Below are 24,296 nucleotides of genomic sequence, written 5' to 3' on the forward strand. Positions count from 1 at the left end.
CATGAGTGGGGACAATAAGGCCAATGTTATGTCACTAGTTAAAGTTAATGCCACAGATTGCCCATTGCTGTTCCAAATATACCAATCTTGCATGAATAAAAAAATTCTATTTTTCATGTATTGAGGGGGGTTTGTCTTTAATTGAACACACTGATGTTCTGTGTTTTATATTTGATTTGATTTTTGCGTGCTTCAGTCCGTGCTGTGAATCCTCCTCTCTGTGTGTGTTCTGGCAGTGAAACATTTGTAGTCATTACCTCTGGCCTCTCTTGTCCTAACTGGCTCTGCAGCCCAGCAGGAGTTTGGTGTTATTAGTGCTGGGCCGTGTGTAACACAGGTCTCTGAAAACCAGGAGATTATGAGGGCCGAGAGACAATAACAGACAAGGAAGGGGAGGAGGGAGGATGAGCAACCGTCTGAACAGAGTGAAGAAGAGGAATTATGGCCTATCCTTCATCACATTTGCACATTTGTTTTGGCTAGACAAGTCGAGTCTTCTCTGTCATCACCAATCACCTAACAATAAATCCCAAGGCAGCGCTGACTGACACTCAGAGGGAAGGAAAAGAACCTGAAAGATGAGTCTGGTTCCAGCAGAGGCGGCCTTTTACACAGCACTTTCAAATATTCACAGTTTAATAAAAAAGAATGGGTTGAATTTGCTTCCTGGCAGCTCATCATAGGCATTTTCCTCTTTGATGGTCACACTGAACCTTTTTGTAAAGGTTACATCAGATTGAATCTTCTGTTTTATTCAACGTTTTCTGCCAGGCTGAATTTCTTCTTTGACAGTTGAACTTGAGCATTTTACCCCCGCAGGATGCCACTTTGCAGTATCGCGCATTGTAAGCTCTCAACCATGTCAGGCTTCCATATATCTGTTGATTCACTGCCATGTAAAAGATACGAGACATCCACCCGGTGTGTTTGGAAAGAGGACGGCGCTGTAGCTCGTAATGAGACTGAGGAGTGATAACAGACCGCAAAAATGTGATGACAGAACTGACCAACAGTAAAACGCCGCAGGTGGACCAGCACACTGACTGATGTCTGTAACCATCCAGCTTCTCAGAAAGAGCCTCTATGTCCTGTCTCTGTGGGGCCTTTCATCTCCTGTATTTCTTCACAGTTAGCAAAAATCAACATCCATGTTTATTGGAATTAGCAGCTGTAACTTGGCGTAGCCTGAACTAATACTGAAAGGTGGAACCTCCCAAAGAGGACAGAGCTGGAGGAAAAAAAGACAATTCTCCATCATTCTTCTGGACCATTTCCTGGCCTGTTCTTTCCCTCTGTGCACTGTCAGGTTCTCGTCTTTCTCACGGCTCAGCGTCCAAGGCACCATTGTACTCCTTGTTCTTCAAATGTGCTTCTATTTCCTGCAGGCACTACTAAACATAAACAATGAGGGCATGTTGTTTCCTCATCAATGTACATCTGTTCTGATTCTGTAGGGTTTTTCCACATGGGAAAACCAAATTTAGTAATACATTATAATAAGGGTGCAGGTCATGAACTTAAAGGTCCAGTTTGTGAGGTTTAAGGGGATTTAGGAAGATCTAATGGAATATAAAGTTCATAATTCTTTTTTCACTGGGGTATAATCACATAAAAATTAGAATAGTTGTGCGTTTGTTTCTGTAGAATAAGTTATTTATAGCATAGAGCCTGGCTGATCAAACGCATCTGAAATGAATATTTGTGGAATTCAGTAAATTAGGTGGCATATCATATAATGTATGAATTAATTACATTAATCCAGTGACATGATGATTAGTCTATGAGGAAAAAGAGGACCCTCTAACATTTTTGCATTAATTCATGCATTAAATGAGACATGCAATTAGGTAAGCATCACCCAAGACTACGTCTACAATGTAGGCAAAAGTGACCAAAAGAGAATCTTTTAACTGTAATGTTTTTTTTTGTCATGAAAGGAGTGAACAGCACAAATGATAGTGTCTGATCTTTTCAGTTCTGATCTGGGCCACTTCCACATGTGGTCCTGAATCAGACTCAGATCTGATCTTTTTCAGTGTAACCTCAGTCTGAAACATTAGATCAGAATTCATGTGACTTACATCACATTACGTGGATATTCATCAGCTTTGCACTGGAGGAGTGACTTATATGAATGCAGCAGATAATATCTATAATAATTAAACACTGAAAATAAATACATAGGGACCCTTTTACTGTTAAATGAATATTCATTATACTTAAATTTCGTAGCTTAAACGTAAGGTAATGTACAACTTTTACACTCAGTCGAGTATTTTCGCTGTGTTTGTTAGTAATGTTACTTAAGGACATGATCTGAACACTTCTAACTTCCCTGCTTTAGTGCATGTTGATCAGTTCGGGACTGTGACCAGTCCATATTGGAATCTAATATTGGTCATACATGAAAAAAATAATGTGAACAGTCAAACAAAAATCAGGATTCATAGTCAAGATTCTGTAATTTTTCACTAGAATTACATAATTATTTTAGAGCGCCCTGGTGCTTAAATTACTTTTGCATAATAAGTCTACCCAAAATAAAAAAATAAATAAATAACCTTTCCTTTTTGCACTTTGTGTTGCAGTCTTGCTCTGTGTGTAGATTGAGGGTGGGGGGTTGTTTAAGGGGGATGGGGAGTTTAATGATTGTTCCTCTCCCAATTTCCTCTTAATGAAATAATCCCTGTCTACCTGACCTGATACACCACTCTCTTGCCTGGAGTGGTGTCTGACGATTAAATTAGAACCATCTTGTAACTCAGCATGCAAGTCAAAAATATCCTGAGAATGGTGTGTCAGTGTGTGTGTGTGTGTGTGTTTGCTCTTCAGACAGGTTTTCAACTTGAGCCCTATGGCCTTGTGTCAAGCATTTGACCTTTTTCTTGGTTTTCAGCATCAAGCCTCTTTAGGTACCCAAGTGCCGCAGTCTGTTCCCATGGAAATGTGGCTTTGAGAGAATGTCCATCACTGCTGAAAGGGTGACCCAGAATAACCAAACACACCCTGCCCAGTCGTATTAAAATTCTTTTGGATGGCACTCTTCACTGGGCACACACATTCCACATTACTCTGGTGAAGGGAAGGCTACCTGTTGCTACGACAACGCCAGCCAAACACAGAGGTCAGACAAGCGTGTCCGTGTCATTCCTAACGTGACAGTGGTTTGCCATAAACCCGAGCCAGCGTGGTAATGATACTCCTGAGCGGTGGGCGGGGCTGGCGTTTGGCTCTGTGGATGCTGGTCAGGGCCCAGTCTGGCCACACTCACAAATGGGGAGGTAACACAGGAAACTGGGGCTTCCAGTAAAAACATGTAATTAGAAACACATTGACTGGGAGCTTTGGCGTGATACACCCAGCAGGAAGGGAGAGACGCATGCAGTCAGGGATGCACGGAGGGAAAAAAAGCTGATTGAAGTGGAGGACAAGATCACTGGGGTATTGGGTCACTGGGAAAGTCCCATGAGAACATCAAATGTTGAGAAGTAAAAATGGAAAACCAGAAACGTACTGAAGGACAGGCAGTGACAGGCAAGACACAGTGTTACAAACAATTACATAGGGAACAAAAATAATCAAAACCAGAGATATCACAACCCTCAATCTAATGTCTGTGACCTGTCAGTCAGATCAGATATGCGGCTGACAATAATATTCCACTGTTGGAAATCCCTACTACTACTGTTTACAAGCTGCAGTATAAATGCCACTGTATTTTTGAATGCGTCAATATGTCCTCGAAGGCTCACCACTAAAGAGTAGGCACTGGCCAGCACCAGCACAGCAGGCAGCGTAGGCCGAGCGGCTACAGAAACGCCCCACAATGCCATGTGGTGAACCAATCTCCAGAGGGAGTGCAGTTTGTCCTGGATACATCTGAGATCTGACAAACAGGGCCCAGTTGTTCAGAGGCATCAGATTTCAGCTATCACACTGGATCAAATTGTAGTCATGGGTTGTTCAAAAGAAAAAACAAGGTTTCTGAACCTAAAAGATCAGGATTATTATTCTGACAGCAGCAGAAGGCTGCGTTCAGCCTGGATTTCCGAAACATATTTTCAAAAAATCAGAATTGATCCAAGGACACTACTTGTTTTTGTTTTTTTTAAATGTATTTTCCACTCCATTACAATAATAAAGAACATATTATATTTACAAAAGCTAAAAAAAAAACAAACAAGAAACAAAACAGCTGACAGTTATCACTGAAACCCCATCGAAAGTAATTTCTATATTTATTTATTGTGGTTCAGATGATGGGCCATGTTTGTATTGTTTTGTGTTGTTTTCTGTCTCTTAAAATAAAGACATTCAAAGTGAGTCTGTGCTGCATTTTCAACATATTGTTTTACTGGACCACATAGACTGTAATTCAGTGGATGATTTCCTTAATCAATCAAAGGGTTGATTAAATAGTACGGAAATGGTTAAATATGTTGCTCAGTTATTTTTTCCCAAAGCCCAACGGGATGTCCTTAAATGTGTTGTTTGATCAACAAACCATTTATTAGTCACAGAAGCAAGAAACCAGAAAATATATAGGGAGCTGGAATATGGGTATTATGACTCAAAAAATAAGAAAAAACAAAGATTAATCACTTAAAATAGTTAATTCATTATTGATAACACTGATATATTGAGTAATGGTTGTCATTCTACTACATTATGTTGTATGACCCCACTGAAAGCACCGGTGTCTGGATCAGGGTCCAATCCAACATTACTCTGAAAAACCTGCAAAACAGTCAGATGGATTAGCTGAACCTGGGTAGCAAAACATTTCCAAAATCCGGATCATTCTGATCCAGATTAAATTTGCTGAAGACCTGAGTCATGGGTAACCATGTTCCTGACAGAGGCTGATAACCACTGAGGAGACGTCATGTGTCTGATTTCTGTATTCTGTGAGAAACGGAGCTGAAATGTAATATGAATACCGGTAATTAGTTAATTGTTATACAAACAGAACACACTAAAAGATGCGAGGAAAGACATACTGTAATAGTTACGTGTTTCTTTTAGGAAGCCAAAACCACACGTGGCAAGATTTACTGAGTTTGAACAGCAGCCCATTTGACAAACTTCACACAGGTCTGATGAGAACAACTTATTACACTTCACTCCACCGCACATGAGATTCTCCCAGAGTTCAACTCTGAGACACCAGAGAGCCTCTGCAGGGGGTGGACGTGAGAATGTAGTCCCCACATCCACAGACACAAACCATCAGAGGCACTCTGGAGTGTGTGGCTTTGCAGATCAGGGGAGTGGTGACTGTATGCTGAGAAAAAAGCCTTAATTAGTCTTCACTCCCAGCCGACTGCAGTGCCAACCCAAGAAAAGGGTTAGATTAACAACGAGAAGCGAGTACTTTTAATCAACTCTCAAAGTGTTTCCTTTACCCCAACATCAACATTCACAAACACATAATTAGAAGCATAACAGGAAATGGGTGTTTGTTAAGTGATGAGGTTTTATACATTTCAAAATATAAACGTGTGAAGTGACAATTCACAGTCTACAGATATAGAATAAACAGCTGGAAAATGGGCATTAATCAGAGGAACAGTCCAGGACCAAGCAAACGCTTCTGGAAATAAAACAGGAACAAATTGCACTTCTACTGAAATACATGAAATCTCACACAGAACAAAAATTAAAGAACAGCATAAATACAGAGAGTAAGGCACAGCAGCCCAGGGCCACTCACATAAAAACAAACTTTACAATTCAATGCTAAAGTCAATAAACAGTACCTTTTTGTCCCGAGCAAAACTTGGAACATGACAGTAACACACATTTAGCAAAACTGATGTTTGTACAACAGGCCATGGAAATGAAGAGAAACAGAAGGCACTATTGGACTTAATGCTGTAACAGTCATGAAGCGGATCACAAAAAAATATTCAGATTTAAGACTGAACCTCCAATGGGAGTCTATGGGACATTTGTTTGGTTCCTTCATAACTAAAATAAAAAAAATTATGTCTAAAAATGAGACTGTAGTGATAGATAGACGAAAACAGCCTGGCGGACCATCCTGGTTTAATACTTCTAACAGGTGATATTGTCAAACTAGAACAGGAGGACCACAGTTCTGGAGTTCAGTACGCTTAGACAAAAACTGTAACAGAAACGTGTAAATGTAAAAAATGATCTTTGGTCTGATTTACAGTAAGATGTTCAGACAGTTGGTCTGTAAATAGCACAGTGAAAGAGGTCAGGCTGTATCAGGTCGAACAGTAACACTGGTTAGATATTAAAAAGAAACGGCAGGCGCTTCATTTTAACAATGACCAGACACGGCAGCTCTGGTGGCACATATTTATGTAATTATTTTGGATTGTGTTCATTAAAATATCCAAAACAATCTCTAAACAGTACAAGAAAAATGACAAATACACAGTCTGTGTTTATGCTCACCCTAATGTTTTCCATGTATTTTAATAGCAGAATTTCTGCTATCTATCCATCTCTATACAGTATATATAGGCCATACTGGTTGCATGAAGCATGAGGCTGAACTTTATCTGTGGCATCAGATATCATTTTCAGCCAGTGCTTCCATAATTGGCTCTAGCTCTCTGTTTCCCCGTGGACATTCTCCATATGTACTTTGAGGTAGTCGTTCCTGGTGAACTTCTTATGGCACAGCTGGCACTCGGCCATGGGCCGGTTGGGGTTGTGAGTGAGCTTATGCCTGCTGAGCATCTTCTTCAAGCTGAATGACAGGTCACACACCTACAAAGCACAACACAGGTTTCAATGACCACAATTAAACACAGTCTGTAAAATATTTGCTGCCCTCTGATTTTGTTTACGTTCTTCTTCTATTAGCTACAGAACTCGCCGCTGCAAAGCCTTATCACAGACACAGCCGGAGACACAGAGCATGATTTGTAAGTCACACTCGAAGGATCTTGGCGACAGAAATCCCCCTTTTTTTCCACCAGTAGCGAGAGGGAATGCATGCAACTTAACATCCATCATAAATGAGCCATTTTACACTGTACAAATGACTCCATCGTCCTCTATCAATCATGGTAATCCACCACTGGCTGGTGTTCAGCTGCAATTCAACACGCTGCTTCAAGAATCACAGCATGTGTCCTCCTCGCTCCATCTGTGGAGGACTTCAGTGAAATGAATTACATTCAGAAAATCTCACAGATAATTTACATCTGTGGGTAAATGGCAAAAAAATAGAAAACCTACACGCAGGATGGCCATTTTTGTGAACATATTTCTACTTTTGAGGTCATCTGGACCCTACTCTTTATTTAGATTAACATCGGTTCAAACAAGCTACAAATCTGATCCATGTCAGCAAAATATTTAGAAATTTCAAAGGTGAAACAGTGACAGGAGCCGATGAGACTGGGGCCTCCGTGTCTCATCTTAACCCAGATGTTACTGGATGCTTCTACAAAATGTTTAATGCTGTTATGACAGACGCTGCTTATAGGGCCCTCTAGCTTGTCTGGAAAGCGTTCCTGGAACTGCGCAATCCTTTTGTCTTGACTCAAAATCCGCCCCAAAAATAAAATCCACATGTTATTTCTATTATCTTTAATAGTGTAGCGTAGAATTATTTACATGAAAATGTCTCTTCCAAAGCAAAGAAAAAGAATCCAGATGAATGTTGGATGTCGCTGCGAGACACTTTCTGGTGATGCTTCACTGACAATGAATGAGATACTGATTTTGTGGTCTTAACAACAGCGAGACACGATGCGGGGAATTGGGCACATTTTCTGGTTAGAAACTTAAAGCGATGCCACAGATCGAGGTTTATTTGAGCGTTAAGGCTCGAACGAATTTTCTCATAATCCACAAACTCGGGTGATGGATTAGACCCAAGATTGTATTTTTTTTTTGTGTTCATCAGAAATTTGGATCTTGGAGTCAAGATCTAAGAGCGCTGTCCGGGAGTGATGCAAACCAGTATAATGCTCACAAAAAAGATGAAGCTTTGTAGCAGATTCAGATATACTAAATTTAGTTACAATTTCTGAACTTTCAGTAGATCCAGTTGTGGCTTCTGACTAAAAAATAAGTTTCCAATTTCCAGAGGAGCTGATAAGACACAGAGTTCAAAAAGTTCCAACCATGGACAACATCTTGGGTCGCGTGTTCCCTCCCCGGTCTCTGAGAATGATTATTACTCCTACAGTATTATAAGCAGAGGGTAATTTCTGCCTCTGATCCTCTCAATGTGTTTACGTGAGATCAGCCTACTCGGCCTCTCCAGAGAAGCAAGATTACTATCTGCCTCTCGCTGAGCTGCCCCCCCTAACTCGTCCCTACATCTGGACTCCCGCCAGCAGCTGCCAGAGCTCCATCACACAGTGTACACACAGATAAATACAAGCAGGAGTAAAGTGAGTGGAGACAGTGGTCGGGTGGAGGTTCAGAGTAAAGGAAGGTGGACACTCACATCACACTGAAAGGGCTTTTCTCCAGTGTGGGTCCTCATGTGCTCATCCAGTCCTCTTTTCTGGCTGAAGGCCTTGTTACACTCGCTGCACTTATACGGCTTCTCCTGCAAAGACACACAGATACACACTGCATCAAGACAGGGAGCCTATTTCCTTTAGTTAGGTTGCACCAATAAGATTTACGGTGGAACTTTTAATTACGTTGCACCTAACTTGATCCAGTGTTAACCTTAAACTTGCGCTGCAGGAGGTTTAGATTTGAAAATGGCTGCCTTGTGTTGAGATGCACTGAGGAAAGTGATCAAACTCCTGAAAGAAAGTTAAGGCGCAGACTGTTCTGACAGCATCAGGGTTTTTAATCTAGTATTTGCCCAATATAGATCCATTCATTTGCAAAACAGGTCTCAAAGGAGAGGATGAGTAGGTTGATTAGCTGACTTTTTATCTTGCTAGCAAAGCTGCCAACTTGATGATTTTCTCTTTAGTTTAGACCTTTAACCCCTTTGGTGTCTGTTTTACTTTAAAGAGCCAAGTGCAAATCTAATTCTTGGACAGATTTCAGCTGTTCTCCTCAAAGACTAACAAATATTTCACTGTTAATTTGTGTCTGTACCATCTATTTAAGCAATGATGCCCTGAACCAATTAGCTTATATGTAATCTGGCACCTTTTCAAGCAAGCTTTAGATACTTCAGATTGAAGATAGTTTGATACAGTCAAGGCCCAACGACCTCAGCTCCAAAATGAAGCCAATGCACAAGTATCTGAAAGCTGTAACACTGCTGAATCAATAACTTTTCCAGTACTCATTCCAATCTCAATTTGGAACCTCTAATAATTAATCTGGTGGTCCCTCTTTAAATTTTTCCTGCATTGAGAAGATTTTTGGTCAAATAAATAGTTTTAACGTCTACAGAGCCACACTCTCAGGGTTTTGGTTAATTTGATAAAACATTTTTTCTTAGACAGTTCCACTGTAGTTGTGGGGAATAGGTTACCTTAACAAGACCATAAAATGACTTTGTTATGCAATGCTTGGTGAAGTTTACTATTTTACTGCATCAGAAAGATATGACTTAGCCTTAGCTTACCTCTGACCCTCAGGCTCCTGTAGTTCTGCCCCTTTTGTCCAGATATAGTCACTTCTGGCTCCGATATGACTACACTCAAATCACGCACTACAGGCTTCAAAATGACTGTTAGAAACCAGTTGGTTTGTCCAGTCACTAATTATATACAGACCACTGTAACACTGTTTTTGTGATTTTTCCTCACTTTAATACCCCTCAGGTTCCAACAGCATGCCTTTTGAACCTATTTATTCATTTTACCTTCAGTAAGTAAACAATTCCTTATTGATTAAAGACTTTTTAATCATAACTGATATCAATAAACTCACATTTACTAAACAGAGATTAGCCTTTAAATCTGAAACAGAGCTAAAAGTGGGATTTACTCATTCAAACCCAGTTTTACATAACTATGATTGAAACCTATTTTAGATTGAATTAATCCTTGTTGGTGCAGCTCAGTCTTGGTGCATAATTTGTACAACAAAACATTTCATCCTACAATACTTCCTCAGTTAGTTCACATATGGTCAAAACCTGGAGGAGAATCAGTGTCCATAGTGCACTAAGGCACATACAACTGTAATGACCCACATATGTGCACACACACATACGCAACGAGAAAAGCAAACCCATGCACAGCACAATGGAAAACACAAGAAGATGTGGAAATACTCCTGTTCCACACAGTGATACCCTCTCACTTCACACCCCGGTGTTCTCCCTGTGAGTTTATAAAGATATGAAATGAAAGATTGTACAGCCCCTGCAGTAGGGAGGAAATGACCGGCATAGGGGCCATCAAAAACACATGGATTCCTCAAAAGAGTAAGGAAAACACGCCAAAGAAAATCCCTTTGAACGTGTATCAGAGCACTGGCACTCTGGGGCTGTAGAATATCACTCCTCTGTCTCCACACCTCATCAGTTTACCAAAGAACATTTCCTCTGTGCCTTTTGGAGGCCTGTCTCCATGTCAGTCAAAGCAGCTATCTCACTGTGGGTGTGTTTTCACAAAAACTTCAGCGATGTGTATGTATGCGTGTGTAGTGGACGGCCTCGGAAAGAGGGTGTGTCCTCACGTCTGAGGGGAAAAAGTGGTGACACCTTAAAGAGTCGGGGAGGAATAAGAAGCACATAGATAGTGGGAGCTGGTTCCCAGTGTCACTCTTTGGGAAGCTGTTTTTGACAAGTCTGGCTGATAGCAAAGGCTCTACCCATTTAAAGCTTAGTTGTCATGGGAACAGGGTGAATGCAGGAAGTAAGGGTCCTGGGAAAGGAGCTATCATGTGGGCGGGGCAAGGAGTGCCCAGTGACACAGGATACAAAAGGCGGTAAAGATCAGGTTCAGTGCATGTGCACATGTGAGCGGGCGCATATGTGTGAGTGGCTTTAAGTATGCAACTGTTTGTGTGCATGGTAAAGGAAACAATGGTAAATGTGGTGTGTGTGAGACCCCCGCCTGGATGAAACAGACAAGCGATGATCTGTGTAATGCAAATTTCTGCTTAAATCCTTAAATCTCCTGCTTGAACGGGGCTCACTTCTCCCAGTAACGAATTCCTCTCCATAAAGAATGGCTCTTGTACGACAATGAAAAAAACTGAAAAATGAGGGGTTAAAAGTCAAAGGCCATGAAGCACATGGATGGACTTAGTTGATGTGGTGTACCCAGAATGCATCATTATGACCTCAGTAACATCGAACATCTGTACCTGGTGACCTTCAGTCTTCAGCAGCTGTTCACCCCTTGACCTTTAACCCGACCCTTCATCTGAATCTGGCCATTCTCTACAAAGAGCACATCTATAAATGCAAAGATGGAGGTTTGTTTATTTTCTCCTAAAGAGCCTCTCATCTCATATGACGTTTAACATGTGGGAATTTGTAAAGCAGCACACCAACTGAAGTCTAGTGTGCTCTAATAGGCTTCAGGGTGTTAGGTATAAACAAACAACTCACAGTAGGTCAGATGTAAAGCGAAGGCCAGATCTACTGAATAGGACTGTACGTTTATTGGAAAAGTCAACCTATGTTTAGACCCTGGGAAAAATAACCATTTAATTCATGATAATCACCTTAAATCCAGAAGATGTAATGTTTAGCCACAGCACAGTAAATAGTACATGACCAGCACCTAACATACATTCTCCCTCAAATCCACACAAAATAGTATGTAAAATCTAGTTAGAATAGTATTAACCCATAAAGACCTAGTGCTACTTTTGTGTCAGTTCCCAAATGAAATTTTCTCTATATCTAACCTTTCTTAAGGGACTTAGCATCATATATTATAATATTATCCTCTGTATTTTGCATTTTATCAGTATAAATCAGACATTTTCATATATTTAATTCACTGATCATGTAGCTGTTCATAAAAGCTCAGATTAAAGTTGAGGGTTATTTTATCAAAAACTGAGAAAACTGCCAAAAGTTGACTGTTTCAGTCCAGTCTCTCATTAACTGAACATAAGCCCAGTGTGTCCATCCACTGGTATTAATCCAACTCCATGGGTTTTACTGGTCAATCAATGCTGTAGAAGATGGCAGTGTCTCCATAGTAACTACGGAGCTTCTGAATGTCCAAATGGGCCATATCTGATGACAATGAAAAGATGACAAACTGCATTTTACACCAAATATTTACATGGATTGATAGGATTAATGCAGTGTTTTTCAACTTTGGGGTCGGGACCCCATGTGGGGTTGCCTGGAATTCAAATGGGGTCACCTGAAATTTCTAGTAATTGATGAAAAAATAAAAACTGACTAATAAAAAACATATGGTGAGTTGAAAGAGACAATCACATACATAAAAGACAAGACAAACTATGAAGATGACAATGAAGCACTGTGGTACTGTTTATCTGTCAAATGTTCATTGTGGTTGGTTTAAGATGCTGTAGCTCTTTCATAATTCATAGTTTGAGTTATTGTTTGTTCAGCATTAATTGTCAGCCTTGTAAATCCAAGTTGGACTGACTGTACATATCCTGACCAAGGAAAATAAAACTCACTTTGTGCAGTAATCTAAACCTGGCTTTTCTGCCTCCGTCCATAATAATATACATTATATAGACTAAATGTCATCTAAAATTAACGTTTGTTTGCAACATAGTAGAGCAAACTATCACAGGATCAAAAACAAAGTAATTTTAGCAAAAATAAAGTATAGGGTTGCCAGAAATTTGTGATGTTAAAAGGGGGTCACAAGACAAAAAGGTTGGGAACCACTGGATTAATGGATCAACAAGTACTAAACAGTTACATCAATAGATGCTTTTGGTTGGTGACAGATGTTTGGGTCTTTAGGGGTTAAAGCTGTGTTGATGTTTTTAACACCATGGTGGTAAAGATTCTTCACTATTCTGGTGTGGATGTGTAATTAGAAGTGACAGGACTTAAAAATGGCAGCCAATCAGTGAAAGGCACTATTCTTAATGCAGTGTTTCACTATTGCGTAGCGATGAGGCTAACAGCTACATTTAGCTAACGTTAATGACAGCATAGGGCAATATAACTGCACTCTCTATTTATGGGATGGATGAACCTGTAATGATGTGACAAACAAAATGATATCCTGCATCAGAAAACACTTATAAATTAGTAGCTGTAATAAAACAGAATAAGCCTATGTATTTACTTACCAACACTAATATCAAGTTGCTGTGTTTGCTAGTCCCATAATACAGTGTGAAGTTAAATTAGTTTACTGTTAACGGGATTTGACTCAAGACCAAGAAAATAAGTTACACCTGTAGAAATCATCAATCTGCTCTTAAAATACACAGCCTGGTTAAAATAGCTTGTGATTTCACAAAGTAAAGAGGTGAGAACCTTCCACTGGTTAAATACTTAAGTATTAAATATATTTCATCTGGAAGTCAGTTCTTTTACTCTAACTGATGCAGTGAGTAGCTTCTCATATCCTAAACAACCATCAATTTGATAGAGAGCACAAAAGATTGGACTTCAATGGAATAAGGTCATATGGTCTGAAGAGTCCAGACTGACCCTGTTCCAGAGTGATGGGCACATCAGGGTGAGAAGACATGCAGATTAATTGACCACCCATCATGCCCAGTACCTACAGTACAAGCCTGTGGAGGCAGTGCTATGATCTGGGGTTGGTCCAGTTGGTCAGGTCTAGGATCAGTAACATTATGTGTCCAAAAGACGAGGTTTGACCTGAATATACTGAATGACCAGGTCTGAGGATTTTTTTCTGTGGATTTTTTTCTTCCCGATGACACTAGAATATTCATGTCATAAGATGGTAATACCACGGCTCATCAGGCTCAGATTGTGAAAGAGAGGTCAGGGTTCAGGGAGCATGAGAAATCATTTTCACACATGGATTGGCCACAACAAAGCGTTTCTGGCGGACTTAAAACTGTCGACACTGTGGATAATAGTGGATGTAGCAGAGGCAGAGATTTGGTCTGTCATGAAGGTGAGCAGCAAAGACAAGTTCAGTTAAAAACTTCAGTTACTTAAGTGTTGGTTTGGGTTGTCAAAGCGAATTCCTTTACATGATGTGGATTTGGCCGTAACACCAGTTCAATCTGTCTTCCAAAGGTATCTCTGCTGACCTCGATCTACCGCAGGTCATACACTGGTTTATACACCTGGATTTGATGTTTCAGGTGCAGGTTCATCACACAAACCAAAAACAGACGTGCAAAATAGGGTGTGACGCCATCATTTTCCAATCTCTCCATTTTCCCTGAACACATGGATACACACTAACTGCAGTTTAAAAAAATCTCTGTTTTTGCAACTAAAACATAGTTTGAATGTGGACTAGAGATCCAAATGAAGAGAAAAATATCAGTTTTGCAAAATATCTGCCTTAATATAGATGGGACATAAAAGTTGTTGAAATGATGTGTTAGGGTTAGGGTTAGGTGCAACCCTTCAAATGTTACTAATGTTGAAGCTCCACTCTATTTTGGACAAATCAATAATAATTTCAAGCTGTTACAAAGATAATCATGACATCAAAAACTGTGAAGAATTTTTCAGTCCTGACTTTCAATCTGGAATAAAGCTTGTGGTTAAGGTAAAACTGTATTACAGTAACATTACCATGACGACTAATGTGAGTAACCTGTAAATCTGTCAACAAAGGCAGTCTAAACCCCATGAATGAAGTCATGGCTTGTGTTAATAAATGACCTGTTAGTTTTTGATGTGTTTGTTAAGTACCAGGCCTACTGTTGACATCCTCCTGTTATTTAGTTGTTGAAATATTAACAGTCTGTCTTCATATCCAAGAACTGTATCTGTAATCATACACATCAGAACAATATCAAAAATACTGTATGTCCTGATCCATAATGTCAGCATCCACATCCATCTTAAATCATGTGTACATTAACAATGAGCTGCAGCTCCTTCAGCCAAATGACATTTGTTTTTGTGAACAGTGACTTCATCTGGCTCTGCTGTTTGTAACTGTTCAGCCCATATTTCAGAGCTACGTGAGCTAAGGCAGATCTGGGAACATTAGGAACAAAACATCCGTCAGTTTAATCAGCAGCTCACTAGAAAATTATACCTGTCTGTTTCTACTGAGACACGTCGACCTGGGCAGGATACTTCCATTATCAACACAATTTAACAGCAGAACACAGTGTTCTGGACAGCATTAAAAGAGAACAAATCTTTGAAATTAACAGCGCTGACAGGGTTCTACTATCACAGTCAGACCTGTATGAACTGATGATGGAAATCTGCAATGAAATACACATTAAGCCTCATTCATCAAAAGCGACACCCATGTCATTTAAAAAGAGCTCATGGAAAGCTCAATAAGTCAAGGAGTGAAGAAGGGAAGACGGGAAAGGAGTGTCTGTATCCAGGAAATGACCTCATGACATCAAGTACGTTTTCCTTTCCCCACCCCTGGCTCCAAAACATTTTACATTTTCTTGTAGAGGCTGTTATATGACAATATTAACAGTGTTTTCTAAATGAGCCACACAGTAAACATCTGTGGACACAGCTGTTAATCAATAACAAAGCAATACTAAACATGGAACCTTTTTTTTAATTAAACTGAAAAGATGAGATCAGATGAGACATCATTATTTATTTCTTCAAAAACACAGACTCACACAGAGCTAATGTTGGCTTAATAACCTACTTACTACCTGATGTGAATGTGTCTTGAGAAATAGAATATAGCTTATGATTTTCAAAAGACAAGCAGAATTAATGTCACTGAATTAGCTGTGGCTGTTCACTTTAAAGCAAACATCAGCTGCTGACTTGATAGTAGACAAGTAAACAGCAAATAACATGTTGCTGTTAACATTCTAATTTTAATATCAATACAAGTCTTATCTCACAGAGTTGGGTTCATTTCTCTATTGTAGCTGTGGTTTCAGGGTTTCAAAGGCTTCATGTTCAGGGTGTTACAGTGAACAGTGATGAAAATCAAAACAATAATCACATATTTTATTATTTTATTGTTAACACATAACAACATACACACTGGCATGCATGCACAAGCATCACAGTCAGTGTTGTTCAGGTTGTTTAAGTGTCAGAGTGATGCACAGTAAAACACAAGTGTCAATTGCTGAACAAGAAACAGGAGGTCCCAAATTTGTCCCAAAAATATTACCCATCTGGGGCAACCACAGTCTGTATGATTAATGGGAAACACTGAGGATGTTATTGCTGTATTCAAGAAAAAACATTACATGTAAAGGTGAAACTACTCTTCACTGTTGCCACAACTGCAATTTAAGAAACTGGAATTAAAAGCAAACAATAGCTGTGACTGAGCAGAGAAGATTAAAGACCTCTTGATTTGATCTATTAAATCAGATACTTGACAGCCTGGTATTGCCAGACTAATTCTTACATGAGTATTAGTCTGGGCCCTCTCACTTCATTTTTGAGTGTGTATGTGAATGGGTGAATGTGAGAACTTGTAAAGCACTTTGGGCACCATGAAAGTGTATAAAATGCACTATGTACGTCCATTTGCCATTTATTTTTATATCCATCCTGCACCAAAATGTCTCTGGATAGATTTGGATAGACAGCCAAGGCAGCAGTCACAGGTTGTAGCCCATATCAAACCACATCTGACCCCCATAACAGATAACAGTTGTGTTTGGCTTTACCAAATCCAGGCTCAGTAGAGATCAGTGTGAATGGGAGCAGTGCCAGACTGATCAGACAAATGTGTCTGGTTCCCAGAGTAGGTTTTTAATCACTGCTATTTCATTCATGTGAGATCATGATCTCTGTTAGTCGAGTAGAGGAGTTAAAGGTACATTAGCAATGACATAATACAAGTGTAATAATACAAGACAGTGTGCATGCAGGCAAATAATAACCACCAAAACTGAGTGGGGTAATTATTTACCTACAAGTGCATAGAAATGATGAAACTTACTCGAGTATGTGTGCGGATGTGCATCTTCAGGCCATCGTTCTTGCTAAATGCTTTGTCACAGTACGGGCACTGGTATGGACGTTCACCTGGGGAACACAGATCAGTACTGTTACTGTTACGTACTAGTTTAAAACAGCGTAGAACAGCAGAACATACTTGAGAAATGAGAAATGAACTTTTGCACCTTGAACACTTGCCCATATTCATCACATACACATTGAAAAATTCAAAGATATTCTAGACACATGTGAAACTGTCAGGTAAAAATGGAAACTTCCATCTCAGGTATGCAAACAGAGTACCCCCCAGGCATTTTACCGTGTGTGCTGATGCCTTTGTTTTATGATGTAATGCATATTTGACCTTGCTACTGGTAAAGCACATATCATAACTTTCTATCCACGCTGACTTTCCACTGCAGAGAAAAGGCCTGTGTTTGCCAAATTCTGACTTTCTATCTGGCTGGGACTGGCCAACGGTTTAGGAGCACGTCCGAGCCTTATCCCACATGGATCAAAAGCAGTCCAAGCTCCTACAGATCCTATCTGAGCACACAGCAATGATGACAAAGAGAAAGTGACAGGCTGTCAGTCAAACAGTCCACTGACACATGGATCTGTTTACTGAGTGCTGATCCACAGACCAGATAGGAGCACCAGAGCTGATTACTAATCTATAGACGGGATATGATGTAACCTATAGAACCACACCAAAATTAAAGGTTTAGACTGGAAATAAAGTTCATAACTGACAAGAAAACATTTCAGTGCAATAATTGCTTAATTTACTTTATATCTGTAACCATCATTCAGGAAACTAGTGCAAAGTAGGTCCAGAAAAAATAATACATCAGGGAATCAATCATATGATATTAGAATCTGTCTCCTCTGAATTACATATATTCCTGAAGCGCACAATTAAATGAATCATAGCTAAAAATAGATACCTACATCTGCACGTGTGCTCCTTCTTGCAGTATAACAGTCTAATTTCTTATGGGCTTCATAAGAACGTAATCTCTCTTCAGTGACTGACAGATGAACAGGGAAGCAACTAACTTTATTGATGGGGGAGATGTTTTGCCCCTTTAAATATGAAGGTTAATTAGCTGTGTTTCCTTGGGATTCAAATGCAAAGATGCTTATTAAATCAGAAAATCCATCTGGGGAATATATGAGTAGAGTAATATTATCCCTCTGCCATAAACACAACTGTGGTGGAGGAATATTTCTCCTCTCTTTCCTACAAAAATGCGACAACAGCTGTTATGTTGTAGACATACATGTCCGGGTCTAAACCCACCATAAACCTCCCATGAGAGGGCTTCAGAGGGGCACAATGACGAGCGCAGTGACACAAAGTAATAAACGAGTGACCTCACATTGGTGTGGAGAGGGTTAATGTGACATATGTGGACCGATTACACATACTTAAACATGTGCAGAGGGCAGCTCTGTCCCAAAATCCCCTTCTGTGCAATTTCAGCCTCTAGGAGGCCTTTTGTTGACAAACAGGAAAATCTGAATCCCAGATGTGTTTTGAGACAGACGAGAGCAAATCCTATGTCTTATGTAGCATGTGTGGTATCGGGTTTAGGCCCTGCACTAGCCTTGGGGAGTCCTGGGGAAGGCATTAGTGTGCTAATAGCACCGGAGTACAGTGTGCCAGTATACTCTGTGGCTTGGATCACATCCCTCCCAGGAGCTGGCTATTGTCAGTTCATACACAGCACAGACAACCACACCCTTTCAATACAGAGGCTTGGAATAAGTGCACACCAATTCACCTACTTAACCTCTACTCTCTCTGGTTCTGGACATGTGCGCCTCATGTGGAAAATGCTAACAGAGAAAATGATGGCGTTCGATACTGTAAAAGACGTCCTTCATAAACATTGTTACCTAAAGATCATATATCCCACTTAGTCTTAATAAAAAAATAGTCTTTTGCTCAACAGTCATGCTTTTTCCACTGGTTTAACCTGCTCAGAATAAAACAAGCGCAACTCAATCCCTTGGTGAAACAGGAAATAAACAAATGCTACTTGGAAACCTAAGTAGTAACATTCTTGCAACATTGGCCTGTGCTATTCGTGCAAGAGGTTTAGTGTCTGTTCTGCTGAGTGTTACTGTAACTAGAAACCCTCCACTTACTCTCCAGATTGAGCCAGATTGTTTGGGGATTATGAGGGGTGGCTGCAGCACTGAGCCGGGGCTTTATGTGTGTGGAGATGGTAACTGATTTAGCATGTGTTGAAACAGTACACCATCTCTTTGACCCTGGGTGTCTCCCCCGCCCCCCTGCTGTGGCCCTCACACTCCTTGTCTGCTAATCGATCCGTTTGGCACCCCTCGTGCGTTGTATATGTGCGCGTACGGCTGGTGTGTCTGGTTAGCAGATGGTCGGCTTTGTCGTTCGCCTGCGTTTGTGTTATGGAGAGCGCTTTGTAGCTTCAGGCTCTGGTCTGAAAGACATTAGCGCTGTCCGTCAGAAATTAATTCCCGGCTTCCTCCAGTTCAGCCAGATAGTGGCCCTCTACTGTCCTTCTCTTTGCCCTGTGCTGCATGCCGACAGGGGCCGCCGAGGTAATGTGATATCAGCGTGTTAGATATGATAAGACGTTGCCTTTGATGAGCCATAGGAACGCTCAACAACTTTTACACTTGACCTTTCCATTATAGCAAGGGTCTCAGTAGATTTCTCCACTTCCTAAAACAATTCTCCTAAACTCGACCATGTGATGGTACCTGTATTAGACACCTCCATGCCCAAGCGTTGCCACAAACTACCACACATGCAGCCAGCACATCCATACTGCTCAATCCGAAGCATCTGGGCATTATTTTAGGATATAAGAGGAGCTAAAGCTGCCACAGTGAGACACTATTCATCATAAGGGCAGACGTTAATTCAGCACATGGTGATTTTACTAGACAAGATTGTAACCATGACCACAGTGAAGACAAACAATATCATCTGTATGCAAATAGGTTCAGTAATTCCAGAGTTCCACCAGATGTCCATGTGAGGGCAGTTGTTCTCTCGTGAGATCACTTGAAACAGCAATGTGTAGCTTTTTAAAACATCAAAATATGACTGTGTATAATCACCATAACAAATGAAACAACCATCAAGGCAATTAGTATCCTGTGTGTTGTGCCAGTCTGCGTGTCTAAAAAATTAAGACAACATTTTCCAAGAACACGGTACATGAAGTGAGCTCTGTTCTCATTTTGTTTTACTGGCTGCACTGTACTTATGTTACTGTAACTTAAATTTCAGTTATTTGCCTAACAGAAAAACCTCTAAGGATCATGTTTTCTTATCCCACAAAGTAAAATTACACCAGTCCCAATGTGAAATAGACAAGTGAAAATTCACATGGAAGGTAATTTTACCAAATGTGATGCTTTTACACAATTATACTAATGTTTCAAAATGTACATGTCAGCAGCTTTCTGTTAAATGCACCATAATGCACTAAACTCATTCATAAGCATGTACCCGAGTAAAACAGATCTTGTGTACTTGTCATGTGAAGTCCAAAAGTTTAACCCCCCTCCCTTTTCTATATCACTGAGGAAAACCAGACACTGGGTTTTGGCTTATTGGTAAATTATTTATATAACCTGATAATAACAGAATACAGGCTTTGCCAGTACTGATTACCCTGTGACCAGGGTCAGACAGACTTGTTGATTTGTCAGTATGTGTGCAAACCCACAGTTTTCTCCCTTCGGCTGTCCTGTATTATCCAACAGTATCTTAAATTAATTCAATAATTAGGCAGTCACAGGGGAAATTTCACTGTTTGTATGTTGCTCACTCCTGTCTGTGTTCCTTGAGAAATTGAACAAGTAGTGTCTTTAATACAGCCCATCACTAACAGCTGTGTGGAGTTAATGCACACCACTGGTAGCTGCTTTTAGTTTTATTCTGTCTCATGTTTCTGCTTGTTCAATTTCCAGGAAAAGTGTGCTGTTTATGATTGTGAACAACTAAATTAAAGCTATTATATGTGTTCCATTTGTCTGTTAAAACATAATAGCATGACTAGTGCAGGCGTCTTACACATTTTCATCAATATATTCACACAACTTTCCCATATTTAGATGGAAATAATAACAATCCATGTCAGAATTTAACACAGTATATTTTAACTTCAGTTACATATGTATGTGTTGATTAAAAAAAAACATTATTTAAATTTATGCATGTGCTTGTTTGAGGCTTGTATTGTGCTGGAAGCCTGGTATTTACTGATGTTGACGGTCTTCATTTCTAAATCAAATGGTAGCTTGAGTTTTGTAGAAAAAATGCCCTCTACAGAGAAACCAGTGCAAAAGCTGCTGTTGTGGATGTTTAAGTAATGGTGCTGCTGCTCCTATGTTGAAAATGTCAAACTAGCCAGTCCATATTATGCACATCCCGAACTGTTTTTTTCTCAACCACATTTGCACAAATAAAAACCAAGAGTCAATAACAAGATGGGTCTCTAATAATAGATGGTGTCACAGGTGATAAAAACAATTAAAAGTCAGGTCCCCAAATACAGGCTGTATTTAAAAACAATATATGGATAAACTTCTGGTGCATGTCATGTAATGTGTTGCCAGTTAATCACACTGTACACTTCTAGAAGTTTACTTTAATACATCAACTACCTAATCCAGCTACTTTCAGCACTTTGTTGTTCTAAATCACTCATCTGAAGTGTTATTGTCTTACTCACTGCAGTGTGTCATACCTTTTCAGCAAAACTTACAAGCGGAACAGGAAGACAACACCTAGACAATAAAAGCTCTGTTAGGCAATGAATAGTTTATATGCAATGAAAAGCTGAAGGGCTCATATTCTGAAATGGTTAATGAAGTGCAGAAAAGAACAATGCAGTACTGTAAACATTGCAAATTGGAAGGCATCCAAATGAGGTTTTGTGCTAAATAGGCCTATTTCTACTAAACAGAGGATATTAGACATAAAGGCTTGAGTCTAACAAGTGTCCTTGAAATGCAGACTTGGTTCCTCGACTACTGAGGTAAATAAAGACCCAGGTACAGTAGCTGAACAAGAGACGACAAGCATTTTTGACTTACTATTAATGGTTCAATATATAGGATTTGCATGTGGCTGTGATAGTGTTTGGAGTGTGTGCTGCGCTGGGAGTGAGTTTGCTGACATTAGATAATTCTATTTATTGGCTAATTAATGAGTCACATCCTGACGTCTATGAAAATGGCCTGCACCCTAACACTGCTCCTTTAAAACATTGTTTGATCTATATACATTTTTATCATTCGATCCTAACTGAACCACGTGTACTTTATTACACAGATACTTGTGAAGCCCTTTTCCATGACTTATCCAAAAGTTTCTGGGCTTATTTATTTTTCCCAAACTTTTCCAGACCTGAAAATTATTATTTGTGAAATTCCATGATTATTATAGGCTTTTCATGACTGTACAAACCTAGTTCAGTCTCATAATTAAGGGTTAAAATGCATAAAGCAGTGATTTGCTATAGTATACCTCATGGGCCGACACTGATCATAGTGCCCAAACATGACATGTCCGATGATGTCAGTATGACACCGAGGCGCTGCATTCTGTCAACGTTTCCCCTGGCGCAAATAATTTTCATGACCCCACTACGGTTATTTACCACACCATGGCAGACGTGGTGGGAAAATCTACTCTCACTGCGCTGTGATGTGGAGAAGAACACATTTTTAAAGTAACAAGGCCAAAAAGAATAATTTAGAAAATGATAGAAACATCAATCATGCCTACCGAGTTCCACAACGTCCCCGTCCAAGTTCTTGACAGCTCACATTATATGGCAGGATGGTTGATGGTGATCTCATGGAGGCTGCTCTCTGTGGCACTACAGCTAATTTGTCTGAGCTCAACATGATGTACTACTAACCAAATTTAATTACAATGAAATCCAAGCCAAATATACAGTTCATGTCTTACCAACTACTTAATACTTTCAAGTCCGTGTTTTCACATCTATTTCTCACTTTAACCGCTGCTCTCAAAATGCTCTTCAGTGTACAACGGTAAAATGATAGGGGAAGGAAATCTCCAAGGAATTTTTACAAAGTCCTCTGTGTTTAGCAGGTAAATAATCAATGCTGACTTGTTCCTGTGAAGCAGGAAGACAAATAAGATCATGCTTTCCTGTCTGCCATCCAGAGAAGCTGCTGATTTAAAGCCCTTTTACCTCAGCTGGTGGCCCTCTTAAAGATATTTCTGACTGAAAAAATAGGCGTCTTAAAAGTTTTACTTACATCAACGGGGTGATTTTATGCTTCCACGTTCAATGCACAATGTACACTTCTACAGATAAGTTACACTAGTTGAGTGTGTCAGTGAAATTACTCTCCACTGTTTGAGAACAAGATGAGTCTTGTCAGGATTGTTGCTCAGGGAACGACCAACACTTTTAACCAAAGCTTATTTTTTCCTCACACACAAAAACACAACAAACAAAAAAATCCCAGTCTATAGAATGAGGGGACAGATTTACAGCCAGTCAGGGTCAAGGGTCATCCGGCTGGATGCTTTCTTGGAGTGGTCTTTTCTCTTTTTACTCCTTTCTTTCTTTGAGGTGTCGCCTCGGCTCCCACCCCTCCCCCAGCATTCCTCTCTTTTGTTTATTCTATATAAATACAATCAGACTGGGCTGCAGCCCACACTGGTATACATTCTCTCTTTTTGTTGGTTTGTCCTTCACACATACACATGTACGAAAACACGTACACACAAGGCTCACACGAACACAGATGTACAATGGGAGCTGTTGACAAAGTGTGGTGGGCTTGTCAAAAGGCCATCGTCATGCCACCATTCAAATATAGACACACATTTTGACACACTGTCAACACCTGGGCCAATAGTTTTATGATTACACAGAAATGGACCGATTTGATACATGTAGTTGAATCCAGTCTAGGAAGAGACCAAATGTGAGATCGACATTTTTTCCTTAATCAGATATCGATGTTAAAAACACGGTTCTGTGGAAGTTTTCTCTCCCTCTGTCTTTTGAAATGACTCTGTGGTCTTGCAACAACCGACCAACAGCACTATCTAATTGGTCACAAAAAATTCCCAATCATCACCAACTAACACAACACCATAGTCTGATAAGTGATGATTGGTTCTTTATTAATTGTTATTCTTTGGTTGACTTTGTTTTCTTGCACTGATGAAAATGTGAATTTCCCCATTAGATCGATAAAGCTTATCTATAGCTGTATCAGTATCCGTAAAACAAAAAAGGAACTTTCACCACTTTAGAATCTGCTTCAGTGTAAGAACTGACAGTTAATATCGCAGAAACATTACAGAACAATGAAATTT

The 24,296-nt window shown here is 39.9% G+C and overlaps 1 protein-coding gene across 1 annotated transcript in view; it reads right to left on the reverse strand.

Annotated features, from left to right (window-relative positions):
• Positions 1 to 5,456: 5,456 nt before the first annotated feature.
• The window catches only part of prdm5 (PR domain containing 5), a 41,787-nt gene continuing 22,947 nt past the window's right edge, over positions 5,457 to 24,296 (reverse strand). Inside the window, 3 exon segments of the mRNA XM_030131532.1 lie at positions 5,457 to 6,744; positions 8,441 to 8,545; positions 16,929 to 17,014. Of these exon segments, the coding sequence (XP_029987392.1) occupies positions 6,580 to 6,744; positions 8,441 to 8,545; positions 16,929 to 17,014 (356 nt within the window). The 3' untranslated portion in view covers positions 5,457 to 6,579.

Source organism: Sphaeramia orbicularis, chromosome 4, assembly GCF_902148855.1.
Source record: "Sphaeramia orbicularis chromosome 4, fSphaOr1.1, whole genome shotgun sequence".
Classification (NCBI taxonomy): Eukaryota; Metazoa; Chordata; class Actinopteri; order Kurtiformes; family Apogonidae; genus Sphaeramia; species Sphaeramia orbicularis.